This window comes from Anopheles merus, chromosome 2R (genome assembly GCF_017562075.2).
Source record: "Anopheles merus strain MAF chromosome 2R, AmerM5.1, whole genome shotgun sequence".
NCBI lineage: Eukaryota > Metazoa > Arthropoda > Insecta > Diptera > Culicidae > Anopheles > Anopheles merus.
In genome coordinates, this window is record NC_054082.1 from 62,479,782 (window position 1) to 62,500,327 (window position 20,546).

The 20,546-nt window shown below is 43.5% G+C and overlaps 3 protein-coding genes across 17 annotated transcripts in view; 2 read left to right on the forward strand and 1 right to left on the reverse strand.

The window, feature by feature from the left end:
• Window positions 1-940, reverse strand: part of LOC121589997 (rho GTPase-activating protein 26) — a 191,382-nt gene extending 190,442 nt beyond the window's left edge. The window contains exons 1-2 of one of the 9 annotated variants that reach the window (XM_041909312.1): window positions 917-940; window positions 201-466 (exon numbers count right to left, since the gene is read on the reverse strand). In XM_041909312.1, the coding sequence (XP_041765246.1) occupies window positions 201-357 (157 nt within the window). In that variant the 5' untranslated portion in view covers window positions 358-466; window positions 917-940. Of the gene's footprint in view, window positions 1-200; window positions 838-916 lie in introns of those variants that run through there. The other 8 variants (XM_041909311.1, XM_041909309.1, XM_041909308.1 and 5 more) reach the window with 8 other exon arrangements.
• A 776-nt stretch (window positions 941-1,716) lies between these two features.
• On the forward strand, window positions 1,717-4,679 carry LOC121590699. 5 transcript variants are annotated; one of them, XR_006004470.1, is made up of 6 exons: window positions 1,717-1,807; window positions 1,870-1,964; window positions 3,152-3,389; window positions 3,460-3,491; window positions 3,967-4,074; window positions 4,230-4,679. XR_006004470.1 is itself a non-coding variant. In XM_041910594.1 (2 exons), exons 1-2 carry the CDS (start codon window positions 1,921-1,923, stop codon window positions 2,494-2,496), a joined length of 501 nt encoding a protein of 166 aa, XP_041766528.1. In that variant the 5' UTR covers window positions 1,846-1,920; the 3' UTR covers window positions 2,497-3,138. The 5 variants fall into 5 exon arrangements, 1 of the variants encoding a protein (XP_041766528.1); XR_006004471.1 differs by having other exon boundaries at window positions 1,870-2,193; window positions 3,152-3,491; XR_006004472.1 differs by lacking the exons at window positions 1,717-1,807; window positions 1,870-1,964; window positions 3,152-3,389; window positions 3,460-3,491 and adding an exon at window positions 3,521-3,849.
• An 8,427-nt stretch (window positions 4,680-13,106) lies between these two features.
• LOC121590604 (uncharacterized protein K02A2.6-like) lies at window positions 13,107-17,718 on the forward strand. Of its 3 annotated transcripts, none has more exons than XM_041910414.1 (2): window positions 13,107-16,142; window positions 16,226-17,718. In XM_041910414.1, exons 1-2 carry the CDS (start codon window positions 13,119-13,121, stop codon window positions 16,301-16,303), a joined length of 3,102 nt encoding a protein of 1,033 aa, XP_041766348.1. In that variant the 5' UTR covers window positions 13,107-13,118; the 3' UTR covers window positions 16,304-17,718. The 3 variants fall into 3 exon arrangements, with proteins under 3 accessions (XP_041766348.1, XP_041766349.1, XP_041766350.1); XM_041910415.1 differs by having other exon boundaries at window positions 13,107-15,324; window positions 15,938-17,718; XM_041910416.1 differs by lacking the exon at window positions 16,226-17,718 and having other exon boundaries at window positions 13,107-15,324; window positions 15,432-15,497.
• Window positions 17,719-20,546: the final 2,828 nt, after the last annotated feature.

Consider the following 20,546-nt stretch of genomic DNA (forward strand, 5'->3'; position numbering starts at 1 on the left):
ATTTAATTTGTATAAACTTGGAATCTATTGGCCTGGTTTGCCACTTTAAATAACAATTGATTAAAATGGTGGAATCTAGGATTTTTCTTGAATGCCATTTCCTGTTCGTCGTTACCTTTATCAGGCATTATTCAAACGCTCTTACAAATTGACTTGAATTTCATGTTCGACATGTATTTGCACTTCAAAATAGAACTTACTTTTAGCTGCTGCTAATAAATCTTTGATTTCCTTGATGATTCGTTTTATTTGTTGGCTCGTTTTATCCAGCTCTTTCTCATGTTTGTTAAGATTCTCGCGAAAATTTGGACTGTCAATCAAACAATCGATAAATTCCAGAGGTTGTAATTTCACCATTTTTTTATAAAAGCAAATACACGTAGAACTAAGGGCAATTCCAATGTTTTCACTTCATTCACCACTATTCAGAAATCCGATTGGTGTTTAACTAATTGTCGACGTCTTACTAGCAGATTAATATTCAACAACAGATCATTAGCACAGGTTTGCGGTATTTCTATTGATTAATGGAAATCACTCATAATAATTAAATTACAATATAAGAAAATACACCGACAGTAATTCAGCAAACCTCATTGGAGTAAATTGTATCGTAAACCATTAATAAAAGTCGTGTTGTCACCAACTGCAGCAATAACTTAAATTTTTCTTCTGTAAACCTCATCTAATCAAGATTCATTGGCTGAAATCAATTATTATTTAAAGGTAATTTACAAAAACTACACATTGATACGCTGCTTTAAACAAACAAAAATTCTTGACACATATTTTCGCGTCGTCATCAAGGTGGAATATATAATGAGGTGTAGTTATAGCGCTTTTGGCGATCCCCCCCCCTGGGCACCGATTTTGACAGATGGTTTTCCGCTTGTATATGTATTGATAGATTGTTTACGTTTTGCATGGTCAATATTTGGTGGAGATCAATTTGGGTGAATATTTTAGTTTATTAGAACACAGCAGGTGATTTAAAATGGAAATTTTCCTTCGAGAACTAGAAGCGTTCGCCAAACGCGGAAAACTAACTGTCAGTTTTCTTCGTTGATTCTTCTTCCACCTAGCTGTCAAAACGGGCTTATAACTTGACCTGATATCTTTACGGTCCTTGGTCGTCATCAAGGAAAATCAAAGTTATCAGGTGGAAAAGTGAATATAAACAAGGTATGTTTATTTAGAAGGTGAATTGTTAGCGCGTTTGCCGGGGCCCATCATTGAGACTAGTTAAGGCCTCACTACACGACCCGGAAACTCAAAATTCTGAAATCTATAAAGCTGCGCTCTGGCACCAATCGAACACGACATCCGACTCAAACAAACTCATATAATCATATGGAGGTGCACTGTCAGACACAAACGCACAAACACGACAAACATGTCATATCCCACACATTTTTCATGTTCGATGTCGTGTTCCATTGGTGCTAGAGCGCCGGGTAAGGCGGCGCGGTAAAAGATTTTTTAAGGCCACCCCTATGGTAATCGAAGCAGCCCTGACAAGAAAAACGGGTAAAAGATTTTTGAAGGCCCTCCCTATGGCAATCGAAGCAGCCCTGACAAGAAAAACGAGATAGTGTGCGGTTGATCGGTCATGTAATTTGTCAAATATTCAAAAAATAAAGTTTGTTTATATTTTGAACCGAACGATAGCTCTCACGATGTACAAAGGCGAATGATTAAAAAAAGCATACATCGGTGATGAAAGTGTTGTGTGTAATGTGTAAAATAAACAGCCGAAAAATTATAAATGGTGGTAGAATCGACTTCGCACGCCTGAAAGCAGTTTAGGGTAAGTAAAGCATAGCCAATAATTGTAATATTAAATCAATTAAAGCGGTGTTTTCTCTGCAGCTGTTGTGCAACCGTGTTGAGCCGGCGAACGTTAGAAAGAGGGAAGAAAGAATGCCGGCAATTCAACTAAACGATGTTCGATCATGGAAAACAAGGTAAGTTGTAATGAACGTAAGTAAGTAATGAACGTAATTCTTCCAAAAGGCTTGCCAAAGTCACCTTACTTGCAGCTTCTCCTTGTTCAACAACTGCAGTTTCATCAGCTTCCAGTTTCGAAATCAATCTAGCTCGGATGTCCGCATCCCGTGGCGATTGGTGTTTGTTGACCATGGCAGCATACGAAGTAAAATCATCCGCATCACTCTTGGCGTACTGCAGGCACTGGTAACGGGAGTGAAAAACCGACTTCTGGCGACCAAACAACTTCTTCAGTTTTGTAATGGTCTCATCCAGAGAGAAATCGCGAGGATGCTTTGGCAGAATAGCAAATTGGCATTGGCTTTGGCATCAAAGAAATCTCCTGCGTCCGGATCGTACAGGAAATCTTGGATTCCATTTGCCAACGACTCGATGGTCTTCTCGCTTCCGCTAGCCGCCGTCGAAAAAGTTCGATTTGCTAAATTTTCGATCTGCTGCTGCTGCTTCGCGACGAGATTCGCCAACTTGCTCGTTTGGTGGTTAACTTAGAACTTATTTATTACTAAAGAAGGCATAGGCTACTATGCCTAGGAAGCGAAATTATGCTGAGGCAAAATCCCACTGATTGGTAGTCATAGCCTACTACACAAAGTCCGCTCGCCATTGGACGCTTGGACAATTTCTTTTACAAGCATTCGCTGATCAGTTTGCGAAATGTCTTGCCGCACGCTTGGTACAGGCCCTTCTTGTCCGCCCCGGCATCGATCGTGGACTGATCGTTCGGCAGCGTCAGCATCATCACCTTTTCTGCGGGTAGTTGTGGTACGGCGCAGTTCCGGTCGCCATCTCGATCGCGGTAAAGCCGAACGACTAGAAGCCGTATCCGTGGTCCCGCTCCATCTCCTCCGGCGCGATCCAGCACGACGTGCCGATAAACGTGTGGTACACCTTCTGCCGCGACATGTCTCCATCGGTGGCGAGCCACGCGCTCATCCGCTATATTTAAGGAGCCGTCGTCGCCGGGCAGTATGATGGCCACCTTGATGTCCACGTAATGGGCAATGCGAAATGTGCACTCAATTGGCAAGCGCACAGCAAGATCCAGCAAACGTTACCGACAGTCTTTGTCGCCGTGAAAATGCTTCTAATGCACGGGTGAGTTGGATTTATAACTACAAGCATACGTTTTTTTTTCTTTCTTTAGTTTCAGCTAATGCCAGACGAACGATCGAATGACTGTTGTCTCGGAAGGGAGGTCTCATTGCGGATACTGACTTGGATGTGATGGCACCGAGTCGATTGGTCGCAGTTGGCCCTGGTACTTTGAATGAGGCGACATCGGAGAAGCTGAACGCTGTGTTTAGATTAGGAGCGGGCGTGTTGTGTGCAGATCTCGATCGGCGAAGTGCTGTAGTGATTTTGTGTAGTGATTGTGTCTATATGTATGTTTTAAGTCTATAAGTATGTTTAAAAATATTGTTTTAAAAAACTGTGTGTTTTGTGTATTTTTAGGTAGCAAAAAAATAGCACTAAAGTGCAAAAAGGTAAGAAATCAGTGATTGCGTTGAAAGGAAATTTCTCAGCTACGATGTTCTCCTTTTTTTTTTTGGCCTGATGTATTCGCTTCCGCATTCTTCATAATGTGCATATAAATGATTGTTCCTAGGTTCCGCCAACAATGTGTTTTAGACGATGCAGTTGCATAATGTGAACAAAACGATAATGTGTAAATATGATGATGTAATTTCCCTGCCTGGTTGCCTGGCTGGCTGAGTGGATGGCAGAATGGCTCACTGGCTGGTTAGTGCTGACTAAAATCGGATGCGCTTGGCCCCTCGCCGGAGTGCCGGGTGCATCATACATTGGTGTTCCGTTGCTAGTGCTCGGCTGAGCAGATATTTTGTAATATTTTATCATCGAAAACCCTCACCACCCATTTCTTTCCTTTTTATGTATTTTATATTTTTCATCAGTAGGAGTATCTCGTTTAATTTATTTATTTATTTATTTATTTTTTAGAAATTGAAGTACATAAATCGGTCTATACGTTTATATCGGTTTCATAAGCCTCTTCAATCGTTCAATGGTCAATCAATCATGGTCAACACTCTTACACTTCTGACGAACGTAAGTATGAACTGAATGAAAAAATATGCTCAGGATTCATTTGTGATATGTTCAAACCTAATTCATAGACAGACCAATTGCATTTGAGTGCAAAAAAATACTGCTTATACATTGTTTCATTTTGGTTTTCTCCCTCTCCATCTCTCTCTTGATAGGAATGCCTGGTCGCTAGCTGCAGCTTCCCATCGATGTAGGCACTCGATCTTCGAGGTTTTACTTCACCTGATCTAGCCATCGAACTCGCTGTGCTTCCTTGCTTCTAGTACCGAACTGAGTGCCGCTTTCGAACACCTTGCTGTTGGGGCACGAGTCTGGCATCTTTACAACATATCCCAGCCATCGCAAACAGCCATGTCCGACGCGCCATACGGCTTCAGTAAGCTCGTGGTTAATCATTCGCATCCACACCCCACATGCTCGAATGCACCACTTAAGATGATCCGGAGGATGCATCGGCCGTCGTGTTTCGCCGCTGTCCTTTGCATGCTATAAAGTAACACACCTATTCATCGCAGCACGAGCGCAACGTGATACCCCAAATAGCCAGCTCGTACTTTATAGCTGATTTAGGGCTGTTTAACGAAAAATCGTTCCGATGTCGTACTTTGTGGCTGATTAAGAGATAGACGGTACTTTGCGGAACTATGGAGCTTTTTAACAGGCACATGGTACTCTTTGGAACTTTGCGGCTGATTAGCACTATGTGTAGGGTTCATGATATAACTTTAAGGCTTGTTAAGAGTGTGTATCGAACTTGGTGGAACTTTATAGCTTTTTAATGCATGGCATCGGTACAAGGTGGATCTTGTCAAAGTGTCAAAGAGAGACGCCGTCAATCATCTCATTGCTGCTGTACAAGTTAGATAAGTTAATTAAAGAAGGAATATTGAGTGAAGTGATTGTGAATTATCAGTAAATTGTGTAAAATTTTGTGTAATTCATCAATACAAAAGTTTTAAAAATATACATATGTGTTTAAACGAAACAAATCTTGTTGTTTATTTCATCGATGACGCTTGCTTGAAAATAAAAAACACAGAAAAATAATCCCTGGAATCGTGGCATAAGGAAGCTGCTTAGGCGCTGTTTTAAAGACCCACATAGAACTTTGATGCTGTTTATCTACTGCAAAAGGCGAATTAGAGCAGCGATCTTTAGCGTGCCAAAATGAGCTGCTTAAGCAATTCTGGCTATTTGGGACATCGTGACATCATCCAGAAAACTTGCAGCTGGGGCACGGTGGTGATCTGAAGATTGCCGATTTCGGTTGGTCCGTGCACGAGCCGACCTTGTTCCGGTACGACGCTGTGCGTTTCGCTCGACTATTTATCGCCCGAGATGGTGCATGGTCAGCCGCACATAAAAACTGTCGATCTATCGAATTTGGGCGTGCTGGCGTACAAGCTGCTGTGCGGTAAGGTCCCGGTTTTGGCGACCACGTATGAGGAAACGTACTATAAAATCATGAAGCTGCAGTTTAAGATGCCGCCAGATATGACGAAGCCGGCGGCCCATCTGATCTCGCGACTGTTCGTTAAGGATCTGGCCAGCCGTATCCCGCTGAAACATGTTGCGTCCATCCCTGGATACTGCTGCACGTGCACAAAAAATAAATAGGAATTGCTGCTACCATGTACCATTTATCGTTTTGTTCTCACTAAGTATGTTTATAAGATACCTGTACCCTTTAGTTTTTTAACCCCTTTCTCTTATAACATGTAGTGGTATTTGAATGGCAATTGATGGGTTTTGCATTGTGATGAACAAGATCGTGACCAGCCTCTCGTGGTACCTTTAGTGCTTCAGTTCTATATTAAGGAGAGCGTGGAAGGGTATGGCTACATTTATTTCGGCGCTGCCATGCACCTTTCGTTGCAACGATAAGATATAGCTAGTGTTTTGTTTTTGATGATATGTTATATGTTGGGATAATTTGTTCCGCTATTTATTTAGATGACCTATTCAACTAGCTACATGACGGTGTAATTTGGAATAGCAAAAAAATATTAATCATTCCGTATGCCGTAATGGCAGAAAGCTGGTTTCTATATAGGTTAGACGTAGTTCTATTCCCTCGCGCAGCACACACCAACCAGTGATTGACTATCCGGTTAGGTGATACGAATAAGTCTTGTAAGCATTTATACATAACGTCAGCATGACCACGTTTGTCGGCTGTAGCGGAAATAAAGCATAACAATTATTTATTTGTTACGATATAAATAGGAAGAAAGGGCAACGCTGTGCGGTCCCGTGATATAGTCATCAATTCGTACGACCTAATGCCTGTCATGGGTTCAAACCTCATACGGTCCGTCCCCCTGTAGCAAGGATCAACTATCCGGTAGCGTGGTACCAAATCAGTTTCGAAAGCCTGTACAGGTCGACATGTTCGCGTCGTTAAGCCAAAAAGAAAGAAAGTGCTGCGTTGTCGTGATGGATACGGTAAAAGTGCTTCCATCTTAACAGAAGGTGTTCTATCATCTACCAAAATTGTTGTGTGAGAAATGGAACTAGCTTGCAAAAAGGTTTGGTCAGTCTGATTGATGAAAAAAAAATCAAAATAGTTAGGTGTTTTTACTTCTCTTTTCCGTTTTGGATATAACTGTTGTCACTAATGGTATGCCTGTACCACTAATTGATTTATCAATGTAATTAAGCTATTGATTACCCACATCAGGATAGTCAGTCCTATGTATGAGGGGGGGGGGGGGGCGGTCCATACGGGACTTGAGCCCATGACGAGCATGTTGTTTGGAAAACTAGTTTAGTGCATAACAATCAACTTATTTTCCTTCATTGAAGAATAGAGAAGCTGTTGTGGTCCGATCGAACTTAGCCATTCTGTCCATCTGGGTGTGCCACTCAGCGATAGCAGTCGACGGCTTCCGTATGATGTGTGCGTGGAAGGATGTGCGTGAGTTACAGGTCGCTGACCAGACGATTGAGAGAGAGAGATAGTGCAAAAAAGAGGGAGATCTAACCTACAGCGCACATGTAGTGAGTATTCTCATTCGTGCGGCTGAGCTAAGGCAAATAGGACTAACAAGCCCGTGCTATTCATTTATAATTAGGGAATAAAGGATTTTATATGTTTGTGTCAATGCAAAGTAATCGTCTTCATCATTGTAGTTAACGTCCATGCATCCGACATCAAAGAAGCCAAAGCAATCAGAAACCGATTGATAATTTTAAAGCTCGCAGGCCACAGCGGGCATTAAGCACTGTTGCGGAAGGTCAGTGTTTTACGAACAAGAGCCCAACTGAATAGGAAAGGACTGTTTGAAGGGGAGTGGTTAGTACCAACATATGATCGTCCTGATGATAGTTTTAAGAGTTTGTTGTATTGTAGTTGTGTTTGTGGTAATTATTGTTTAAAATACGTTCGTGTATAATACGTTTGTATGTTTGTCAATGATAATAAAAGGTTAAGGCTAAATATGTAGACATAAAAAATATAAAAAATAAAAAATAAATAAATAAAAATAAAACATAGTCCCCCTATCCTGTTAGTATACGATCGTCAGCAATTGACGTCACATTCCAGTTAGCACCACGAGGAGGTAGGATTCGGAGTTCCAAGATAGCGGTTGCATAATAATACGTCCGCTTCCTGGCATTAGCTAGCCAGCTGGAAAGAGCTCGATGAATTTAAAGTGTTTAAAAATACGAAGAACAATATGTTAATACTTACTCAAACTCCTGAACTGATTGGATGACACGCAAGATGGTAAGGAAATTGTTGGGCTGGGCTCGCTTAAGCTGGTACTCGCGTATATATTCTATTAATGCTCCCCGGTTTGTGCCTTTAGATCTTAAAAAGGGCTTGACCCAGCGCCATAAATTCTCGATGGTCTGTGTGTGTATTAATGGATCGCTTGGGTCGACAAAATTTTCGGAATGGTTGATCATCTTGTGCTCGTATCCTTTGCCGTCCAATCCGATGTAGGCACGCCAACCATCCGTCACAATTGTCGTTCCGGGGGCCACATTGTTCATAATGATGTCCTGCAAGTTGCCAGCGTCGCGTTTCTGAACCAGCTCCAGAAAAATCTCCTTTGTCTTTCGACAAATACCACCAACCAGCCAAACCTGGTTGTTGTCCGCGATCCGTCTTCTGTGGTACTTCCGTTTGGTAACGACGGACTCGTCGATCTCCACTGTGAGCCCTTCGTCTCCAATCTGTTGTCGGTGGGTTTCCACATATTCAGCGCTTATTTCGCGGAGTATTTTGAACCATTTTAGAATGGCTGTCTTACCTACAATGAGATAGAAAAAACAATAAAAAAATAAATCAAACCGAATAATAGTTTCTCGTAGAATTCTCGCTCGGTTCAACGAGATCGTGTCGATCCGAATGATGAGTAGGTGCGAGAAACCATAAGCGGCTCCGACCCGTTATTGAATCGAGTTCTGGTCGAGTATTGAACCTACCTTGACCCGACCCGAAATGCACCAACGTGTCGGAATCGAGACTGCTTTCTTGCACCTACCGGATTTCCGGAATCGTTGCACCTACTGAACCTCCTTGAATCTTACGGGTCGTTTCGAACGACTCCGAGTTGCTTCCGGATGTCTCCAATCCGGTTGGTGCGGGTCGAGCAGGACATCACTACTTCACAAACCACACAATCAATCGTCGATGTCGGTTGAGTGTGTTTAAATGTATTGTACTAACGAATGGATAAAATCGTTTATGTGTGGAAGTGTTGATCGCGCGGGAAAATATTGCTCCGTATGTAGTTGAATGTTTTGATCAACAAAGAGGTGTACAGATTCAAGATTCTCTCTTTTTGAAAGTTTTATTTTCAGGACAAACCATTTACCATGGATATATTTGCAGCAGTCAAAAATTCCAGTGACCTGAAGAAGCTTACCGCGGATGAGGAATGGTTGGTTCGTCTTTTGCAGGAAGCTGAACATTTGCCGCCAACACAACAATGCAGCAAGTGCAAGAGGCAAATGAAGCTGAAGGTGACCAAGCGCTCCAATGCTTGCAAATGGATTTGCAAGCCTACATCGAGCTGCAATGGCTGGGAATGTATTGTCCGCACGGATAGTATTTTAAAAAATTCGAGGCTGTCTCTATCCCAGTTGATGGAGATAACCTTCGAGTGGTCTCGGAATACGACGCGGATGGTTGCGGAAGCTGAATGTGCAGCTGGTAATTTATTTTTAGTATTTTTTTTCTAGTATTCGGTTTGATTTAATTTTTTTAATGGTTTTTTTTATCTCATTGTAGGTAAGACAGCCATTCTAAAATGGTTCAAAATACTCCGCGAAATAAGCGCTGAATATGTGGAAACCCACCGACAACAGATTGAAGACGAAGGGCTCACAGTGGAGATCGACGAGTCCGTCGTTACCAAACGGAAGTACCACAGAAGACGGATCGCGGACAACAACCAGGTTTGGCTGGTCGGTGGTATTTGTCAAAAGACAAAGGAGATTTTTCTGGAGCTGGTTCAGAAACGCGACGCTGGCAACTTGCAGGACATCATTATGAACAATGTGGCCCCCGGAACGACAATTGTGACGGATGGTTGGTGTGCCTACATCGGATTGGACGGCAAAGGATACGAGCACGAGATGATCAACCATTCCGAAAATTTTGTCGACCCAAGCGATCCATTAATACACACACAGACCATCGAGAATTTATGGCGCTGGGTCAAGCCCTTTTTAAGATCTAAAGGCACAAACCGGGGAGCATTAATAGAATATACATGCGAGTACCAGCTTAAGCGAGCCCAGCCCAACAATTTCCTTACCATCTTGCGTGCCATCCAATCAGTTCAGGAGTTTGAGTAAGTATTAACATATTGTTCTTCGTATTTTTAAACACTTTAAATTCATCGAGCTCTTTCCAGCTGGCTAGCTAATGCCAGGAAGCGGACGTATTATTATGCAACCGCTATCTTGGAACTCCGAATCCTACCTCCTCGTGGTGCTAACTGGAATGTGACGTCAATTGCTGACGATCGTATACTAACAGGATAGGGGGACTATGTTTTATTTTTATTTATTTATTTTTTATTTTTATATTTTTTATCTCTACATATTTAGCCTTAACCTTTTATTATCATTGACAAACATACATACGTTTTTTACACGAACGTATTTTAAACAATAATTACCTGACACAATGAACAAACTCTTAAAACTATCATCAGGACGATCATATGTTGGTACTAACCACTCCCCTTCAAACAGTCCTTTCCTATTCAGTTGGGCTCTTGTTCGTAAAACACTGACCTTCCGCAACAGTGCTTAATGCCCGCTGTGGCCTGCGAGCTTTAAAATCATCAATCGGTTTCTGATTGCTTTGGCTTCTTTGATGTCGGATGCATGGACGTTAACTACATTGATGAAGACGATTACTTTGCATTGACACAAACATATAAAATCCTTTATTCCCTAATTATAAATGAATAGCACGGGCTTGTTAGTCCTATTTGCCTTAGCTCAGCCGCACGAATGAGAATACTCACTACATGTGCGCTGTAGGTTAGATCTCCCTCTTTTTTGCACTATCTCTCTCTCAATCGTCTGGTCAGCGACCTGTAACTCACGCACATCCTTCCACGCACACATCATACGGAAGCCGTCGACTGCTATCGCTGAGTGGCACACCCAGATGGACAGAATGGCTAAGTTTGATCGGACCACAACAGCTTCTCTGTTCTTCAATGAAGGAAAATAAGTTGATTGTTATGCACTAAACTAGTTTTCCAAACAACATGCTCGTCATGGGCTCAAGTCCCGTACGGACCGCCCCCCCCCCCCTCATACATAGGACTGACTATCCTGATGTGGGTAATCAATAGCTTAATTACATTGATAAATCAATTAGTGGTACAGGCATACCATTAGTGACAACAGTTATATCCAAAACGGAAAAAGAGAAGTAAAAACACCTAACTATTTTGATTTTTTTTTTCATCAATCAGACTGACCAAACCTTTTTGCAAGCTAGTTCCATTTCTCACACAACAATTTTGGTAGATGATAGAACACCTTCTGTTAAGATGGAAGCACTTTTACCGTATCCATCACGACAACGCAGCACTTTCTTTCTTTTTGGCTTAACGACGCGAACATGTCGACCTGTACAGGCTTTCGAAACTGATTTGGTACCACGCTACCGGATAGTTGATCCTTGCTACGGGGGGACGGACCGTATGAGGTTTGAACCCATGACAGGCATTAGGTCGTACGAATTGATGACTATATCACGGGACCGCACAGCGTTGCCCTTTCTTCCTATTTATATCGTAACAAATAAATAATTGTTATGCTTTATTTCCGCTACAGCCGACAAACGTGGTCATGCTGACGTTATGTATAAATGCTTACAAGACTTATTCGTATCACCTAACCGGATAGTCAATCACTGGTTGGTGTGTGCTGCGCGAGGGAATAGAACTACGTCTAACCTATATAGAAACCAGCTTTCTGCCATTACGGCATACGGAATGATTAATATTTTTTTGCTATTCCAAATTACACCGTCATGTAGCTAGTTGAATAGGTCATCTAAATAAATAGCGGAACAAATTATCCCAACATATAACATATCACCAAACACAAAACACTAGCTATATCTTATCGTTGCAACGAAAGGTGCATGGCAGCGCCGAAATAAATGTAGCCATACCCTTCCACGCTCTCCTTAACATAGAACTGAAGCACTAAAGGTACCACGAGAGGCTGGTCACGATCTTGTTCATTATTAACAGAGCTAAAACACCTTTACTGGTTGATGGTTGAAAGAGGAATGAACATTTTATTAACTACATTCTGTTAACACTATTTCATAGAGTACTATGATCAATTGTACACCAGTATCTCATAGCATACTTAAATCAATTGTAAACTTCAACATCCCGCCTCAATTGATCAATCCTAGCATCGTTCGTAGTTTGCCAAATCTTGGTGCAGGAAGACCTTTCGTCATCATGTCAGCTATTTGTTCTTCAGTTGGCTGATATTGAAGTTTGATCTGTTTCTGTTGAATAAGGTCTCTGAGGAAGAAATATTGTATATCAATATGTTTCATTCTTCTATGTTTCCTTGGCTCTTCACATATAGCAATGCATGGTTGGTTATCTTCATACATAGTCACTGGTAAAGGAACAGTAACATTGAGCGTTTTCAAAAGGTTTACCACCCATACAGCTTCACAGCTAGCTTGACAAAGAGCCATCAATTCTGCCTCAGTAGTCGATAGTGCTACAGAGGTTTGTTTTCTTGTAGCCCACGAAATCGTTGCATCTTGCAGTTTCAACACGTATCCTGAAACAGATCGCCGGTCATTTGGATCATTTCCCCAATCTGCATCAGCATATACAGAAAGCATTTCCTGATCTGTTGACTTCCGAAACACCAAACTGTAATCGACGGTAGCTTGAAGATACCTCAAAATGCGCTTCAGATGTGTCCAATGTTCTTCAGTGGCACAACACTGAAAACTAGCAAAATAACATACCGCTGCGCAGATATCTGGTCTCGATGTAACCATTAGATACATTAAGCATCCAATCAATTCCTTATACGGCTTCTTCGTGAAATATGTTGGATCTTCACACTTAAGCTGTTATGGCCCAACCTGCCTAACACATTAGGCCACTCACCGACGACAGGCAAGGGTCTTCGTGTGATGTGTGAGTGTAGGAGGTCGGGTCTCTCGGGAGAATGAGAGGGCATCAAGCGGGAACCGAGCGGCGGTCGGGCACTCGGTACGGGCAGGAGAAGGGCAAAGATATTATTAGTGAATACACGGTTTTTACCTACATCTTAAGCTTAAACCCTTCCCGCGTTGTTGGCCGTTGTTAAGTAGCGCAACATATCACAACAGTGGCGACGAGAGTAAAAGAAAAGAGAGACTATTTTATTCCAAATAAGTATTTATTTCTTTTATCGAACCCGACGAATTTTAATTTGCTTGCTATTTGTTAAAAGTGTGTCGTTTACGGAACTCTAAGTGTTTTATATTGTGTGTATCGCGCTAATAAGACGGGATAATTTCGCGTAAGCGTAGAAGGATGTTAAACCCGGACGAAATGATGGAGGATGAAGAGCATCGACGTTTATCGCAAAATTGGGGAAACGCGGGTTTTAGCAACGGGCAGCAGCAACAGCAACAGCCATTGCCAAACAGTGCAGCGTTACCAGCTCAGCCACAGTCGCAGAACATGGCCGGAGCGCCATCGCAGCAAGGTGCATCGACCTCGAGCCCGGACGCTGGGCTTTCGCAGATGATTCAACTATTGCAGCAGCAAATGAGTCAGCAACAACAGCTTATGACGCAAATATTGCAATATCAACAGCAACCGGCAGCACAGTTGCTACAGCATCCACAGCAGCCACAGCATCCACAGCCTCCGCAACAAAGTTCGACACCGACAAACCCCGAGCTTATCCTCGAAGCTTTAGCAAGCAATATAAGTGAATTCCGGTATGATGCAGAGTCGGGAGCAACATTTAAGGCATGGTTTGAGCGGTATGAAGATCTGTTTCTACGGGACGCTTCCCGACTCGACGACGGTGCAAAAGTAAGGCTCCTAGGACGTAAGCTGGGCACCGTAGAACATGCACGTTATACCAGTTTTATTTTACCCCGCGCACCCCGTGACATGTCATTCGATGAGACAGTTGAAAAATTAACGGCGCTTTTCGGCAGAATAGAGTCTCTACTAAGCAAACGCTACAAGTGTATGCAGATAGCTAAATCGTGCAAAGAAGATCTGCTCACGTTTGCTTGCCGTGTGAATAGGGCGTGTGTCGATTTTGAGTTCGCTGGGATGAATGAGGAGCAATTTAAGTGCCTTATCCTGGTGTGCGGGCTTAAGGAGGAAACCGATACCGACATGCGCAATCGGCTGCTTGCCCGCATTGAGGAGAAGAATGACGTTACATTGGAGCAGCTATCGGCGGAATGCCAGCGTATAACTAATATAAAGGTGGATAGCGCGTTGATCGCTAATGATCACGGAGAACGAGTGTTTGCGGTGAAAAACGGTGGCCAAAGATCGCATCAACAGCAGTTTTATCGGCAGCAGTACCAACCTTTCGGTCAACAAACACAGACACATCCCAGAGGAAACACCATGTATTTACAAAAGCCAACGAATGCGTGCTGGTCGTGCGGTGGTCCCCATTGGAAGAGAGAATGTCCATATAAGTCACATGTATGCACGGATTGCGGAAGATATGGACATCGGGAAGGATATTGTGAAAGAGCAAATCGATTTCAGCGACAGGACAACAAGAGAGGGAGCACACAAGTTGCAACGCGAGTCGTAAACGTAAATATGTGCAACGTAGAAGCAAGGCGGAAATATGTGAACGTGTTGATAAATGGAACACCTGTTAAGCTGCAGCTCGATACGGCGTCCGATATCACAGTGATCAGCGAGGGGCTATGGAGGGATGTCGGACAGCCTCCTTTGATGGCAGCAACAGTAAAAGCGAAGACAGCCTCGCAAAATTATCTGCAACTAAAGGGTGAGTTTGATGCATCAATAACCATCGCTTCTAGAACTCAACAGGCAACAATCCGAGTCGCACGGGCCAACCTTTTCCTGCTGGGAGCGGACGTGGTGGAAGCTTTTGAGCTCGGATCAATCCCGATGGACCAGTTCTGTAGTAACATCGATGCGGTGAGTACACCTGAGTCAGTATGGGAGAAGCGTTTTCCGACAGTTTTCAAGGGCATGGGGCTTTGTTTAAAATCGCGCATAAAATTGGAAATAAAAGAGGGCAGTCACCCTGTATTTCGTCCTAAGCGCCCCGTGGCTTATGCAATGCTACAGACTGTCGATGAAGAACTGGACCGTTTGGAAGCCCTGAAAGTCATTACTCCCGTGGATTACTCGGATTGGGCTGCCCCTATAGTGGTTGTACGGAAGGCAAATGGAAAAATCAGGATTTGCGGTGATTACTCGACAGGGCTGAATGACATCCTACGACCACATGAGTACCCGCTTCCACTGCCAGAGGACATTTTTGCTAAGTTAGCCCGATGCCAAATTTTCAGTAAGATTGATCTCTCCGATGCTTTTCTTCAGGTGCAGATTGATGAAAAATTTCGCCCGCTGCTAACAATAAATACCCATCGTGGGCTATACCACTACAACCGTCTACCGCCCGGCATAAAAATAGCCCCAGCAGCATTTCAACAACTGATTGATACCATGTTGGCAGGAATAACAGGAGTTTGCGGCTATATGGATGATCTCATAATTGGAGGTATGTCAGACAAAGACCATGATAATACGCTAAATCTTGTACTAAAACGAATTGAGGAATTTGGTTTCACATTACGACCTGACAAATGTGTGTTTAAAATGTGTCAGATTAAATATCTTGGGCATGTAATCGATGGCAGGGGAATACGTCCTGACCCTGAAAAGATTAGCGCTATACAGAATTTACCAGCCCCCACCGATATTGCCGGAGTTAGATCTTTCCTAGGGGCAATTAATTATTATGGAAAATTTGTTCCAATGATGCGCGATCTAAGATTCCCCCTTGATAATCTTCTAAAGAACGAAAAACAATTTAAATGGACAACAGAATGCGAAGCAGCTTTCAAGAAATTTAAAGAAATACTGTCATCAGAGCTGCTATTAACACACTACGATCCTACGGCAGAAATAATTGTATCAGCAGACGCTTCATCCGTTGGAATCGGAGCTACTATTAGCCATAAATTTCCAGATGGAAGCGTTAAGGTTATACAGCATGCTTCACGAGCGCTGACCAATGCGGAGTTTAACTACAGTCAGATTGATCGCGAAGGCTTGGCCCTCGTTTATGCAGTTACCAAGTTCCATAAGATGCTATACGGCCGTCATTTCAGACTCCAAACAGACCACCGTCCCCTGCTCCGGATTTTTGGCTCGAAGAAAGGCATTCCCGTCTATACAGCTACCAGATTGCAGCGATTTGCCCTGACCATGCAGCTGTACGACTTTTCTATTGAGTACGTGCAATCAGGACATTTCGGGAATGCAGACATCCTCTCGCGGCTTATAAGACACCACGTGAAACCGGAACGCGAATACGTAATCGCCAGCCTTAGCTTGGAGGAAGATGTAAGGTCAGTAGCAGTGAATGCAATAATTAATTCCTCTCCTCTTTGTTTTAGAGACGTAGAACAAAGTACGCAATCGGATTCTTTGCTGCGAGAGGTTTATCGTTATATACAAGAAGGCTGGCCGCGTGAGACTAGCTACGGCTCGGAATTAGCGCGTTTCCATGACCGCAAAGAGGCACTATCGACGGTTGAAGGGTGCATTTTGTTCGGGGAGAGGCTGGTTATACCCGCAGACCTGCGAACACAGTGCTTGGAACAGCTCCACCGTGGTCATCCAGGAATCCAACGGATGAAATCGCTTGCGCGAAGTTATGTGTACTGGCCACTGATGGACAATGAAATAGTAGAGTACGTAGCTACTTGTGAACTGTGCGCAGCGGCTGCCAAGTCACCACCTCAAGCAATACCAGCACCGTGGCCGAAACCTTCCGGCCCTTGGCAACGACTACATGTGGACTACGCTGGGCCAATTCAGGACGCCTACTTCCTAGTAGTGGTGGACGCGTTTTCCAAGTGGCCAGAAATTATAAAAACTTCCACAACTACTACACGAGCTACGGTTGCCATATTACGAGGATTATTTGCACGTTTCGGAATGCCCCTTACAATTGTGAGTGACAATGGGCCGCAATTCACAAGTGATGCATTTAAGGAATTCTGTGAGAGCCGCGGCATTCAACATATAACTACGCCACCATTTCATCCGCAGTCCAACGGACAGGCAGAGCGGTTTGTAGACACCCTAAAGCGCGCATTAAGAAAGATACAAACAGGAGACATGTCTATAGATGAGGCGCTGGACACTTTTCTGCAGTCTTATCGTACCACGCCTAATCCGGCGCTTGAGGGGAATGAAACGCCAGGGGAATTGATGGTTAAGTTTTCCGTAAGAACCCACCTCGATCTTTTGCGCCCGCCAACTATAATTGAAAGGGAAACTAATATCGTTTATGGAGGATTTATGCCAGGTGACGCTGTTTTAACAAAAGTGTATGGGCGGAATTCATGGAGATGGATATCGGCTGAAGTGATAAGTAAGTTGGGGAACGTCATGTATCAACTAAAAGGGTCAGATGGCAGAATGCTCCGAAGACATCAAAACCAAATGCGGAAGCGAGCATCGAAGGACATCCCTCAGATACTGCAGCCAGGTAGCGAATCCATTCAACTACCCATTGATGTTATACTGGATGAATGGAAACTTCCGTTGGTGAGCGATCAATTACCACTAACCGATACGTCAGGAGGATCGTGCTCGGACCCTCTCCCTCAACCACTCTCCCCGGAGCGGTCGGCACCCCCGGAGACCAGTACTACCATGTTACGTTCACCTCGTCGGTCTTCGAGGAATAGAAGACCCCCGCGATGGTTCGACGCGTTCGTGTTTTAAAGGGGGAGATGTTATGGCCCAACCTGCCTAACACATTAGGCCACTCACCGACGACAGGCAAGGGTCTTCGTGTGATGTGTGAGTGTAGGAGGTCGGGTCTCTCGGGAGAATGAGAGGGCATCAAGCGGGAACCGAGCGGCGGTCGGGCACTCGGTACGGGCAGGAGAAGGGCAAAGATATTATTAGTGAATACACGGTTTTTACCTACATCTTAAGCTTAAACCCTTCCCGCGTTGTTGGCCGTTGTTAAGTAGCGCAACATATCACAACATAAGCAGCTTTAAATGTGGATCCATGGGAATTCCAGAAGGTTTACAATCGGCCATCCCAAATCGTTGTAAGATTTTCTTCACGTATTGCTTCTGGTCGATCGTCATAACTCCAGTTGTTCTATTTCGATTGATGTTTAATCCCAAAAAACACCGCACTTCAGCTAGGTCCTTCATTTCAAATTCTTTGGATAGCTTTTCCTTCAAACATTTTATCGCCGTTATCGAGTTTCCAACAATCAGGATGTCATCTACATATATAACTAGATAAATGATTACCTCTCCTTTTGACCAGTAGTAAAGACACTGATCATGTCCACTTCGTTCAAAACTAATGCTAGTGATAAACGTATGGAATCGCAAATTCCAGCTCCGAGACGCTTGTTTCAATCCATAAATGGCTTTGTTCAGTTTGCAGACCAGTCCATCTCCCGCCTCAAAGCCAGACGGTTGCCTCATATAAATTTCTTCGGTCAGGCCGCCATTCAGGAACGCAGTCTTCACATCCATTTGATGAACATGTAGATTTCGCTGATTTGCCAGGGCCAACAATATTCTCAAGGTCGTCATCTTCGCCACAGGAGAATATGTTTCCGAATAATCAAATCCTTTCATCTGCGTAAACCCCTTCGCAACAAGTCGAGCTTTGTACCGGTCAATTTTTCCTTCACCATCACGCTTGATAGTGAACACCCATTTATTGCCGACAGGGCGTCGACCAGCAGGTAGTTCTGTAAGGGTCCACGTTTGATTCTTCTTCAGCGATTCCAATTCGGCCTCGATTGCTTTCTCCCAAAGTGACCAATCATCTCGCTTTTTCAATTCGTCTATATCACTTGGAATGCTGTCTACATACTCTTCAGCACTCAACGCAAACGCTGAAATATTGTAGTCCTTGTGCCAGTCAGGAGGTACACAATTTCTAGCACTTCGACGTACACCGTTTTCTTTGCAAATACCTTCAGCAGTTTCGTCAACCAACGTACTATCCAGATCTTCATCCGAAGTAGCTTCCACATCATCGTTGTTTTCTGATAATACATCGTTGTGTTCTGATAATACATCGTTGTGTTCTGATTGTATACCGTTGTTACAGTTCACTGCCTGAACTAATTCTGGTGGTTGGACTCGTTCATAAAGTACAACTTGTTCATCTTTTTCAATTTTCATGTTATCAGATGAAACGTCTCTGTTTATGCATTCGTTGAAAACTATATCTCTTGCAACAAACACCTTCTTTCCGTTCCAAACGCGATACCCATTTGGAGCGTAGCCAACAAAAATCGCCTTCTCGGATTTCACATCCAGCTTCTTGCGTTTTTGCTTGGGGATATGAACGAAACATTCTGAACCAAAAATGCGAAGGTTACTTACATTTGGCTTCCTTGCATTCCAGACTTCAAAAGGTATGCGATTTCCATCCAGGGCAACAGTCGGGCTGCGGTTGATTAGGTATACTGCCGCATATACTGCTTCACCCCACAAATTTTCCGATACGTTACTTCCAGCCAACATCGCACGTACTTTTTCGACAATGGTTCTATTCATCCGTTCACTCAATCCATTTTGCTCCGGTGTATACGGAACCGTCATCTCGAGCCTGATGCCACGTTGCCGACAGAAAGATTTCATTTTCTTGCAGTTATACTCGCCTCCATTATCACAGCGAAAACGACACATCTTGGTTTGGAAATGTGCAGTAGCCATAGCTTCGTACGTCTCCAAATAATCGACAGCTTCATCCTTCGACTTCATCAGATAAACAACTGTCTGATGACTGAAGTCGTCCGTGAAAGTGATGAAGTACCGCATACCGTCCCACGTCGAAGGTGAGATGGGACCACAGACGTCGCTATGCACTAACTCTAACGGACGTGTAGTCCGCTTTCCTTCGCGACTTACAAATGGTTCTCGAGTTTGTTTTCCAGCCAAGCATGGTTCACATATCACTGATTTCGAGCTTTCATAATTTTCGCTGCCTTCTAGATCCAATCCATCTACCATTTTCTTGTCGATTAGCTTCATCAGATTTCTATTCCCAATGTGTCCGAAACGTTGATGCCACAGCTGCAACTCCATGGAAACCTTTCCCGTTACCATAGCAGCATTTGGTGTTGCTAGGTAATGAAAGTCCATCGCGTACAGCACACCAACCTGCTTACCGGTAGCAACGACACCTTGATCAGCATCTTCAACGGTTACTTTACCTTTATGGAAAACCACCTTCTTTTCCGAATTTTCCAGCCGACGTAAAGACATCAAATTCAGCGTCAGCTCTGGAACAAAAAGAACGTTTTCCATGCGGATTTCAATTTTCTTACCATCAACAAACGAGTAAACGTTGATCTCTCCGCGTTGTTTAGCAACCAGGTTGACGCCTTTCTTCGCAGTTGCTATGCAGACGGGCTCATCTAGCATTTCCAGGTTTTTGAATAGTTCTTTTCGATTCACCATATTATCTGAAGCTCCACTATCCAGATACCACCGTTGCAATTTTTCATTCAACGTCGACTCTGATCCTGTCACAAACGATACAGATGTCGTAGCAGCATTGGCCTTCATAGGTTTTCTTTTTTTTAAATTTTCTGCATGCTCTTCACGATGTTCGTTTTTCGGACAGTCAGCTCTCTTGTGCCCGAATCCACCACAGTTGAAGCACTTCAGACGAAATTTTCCTCTGGTCTTTCCAGCAAAAGCAACTTCTTCTGAATTT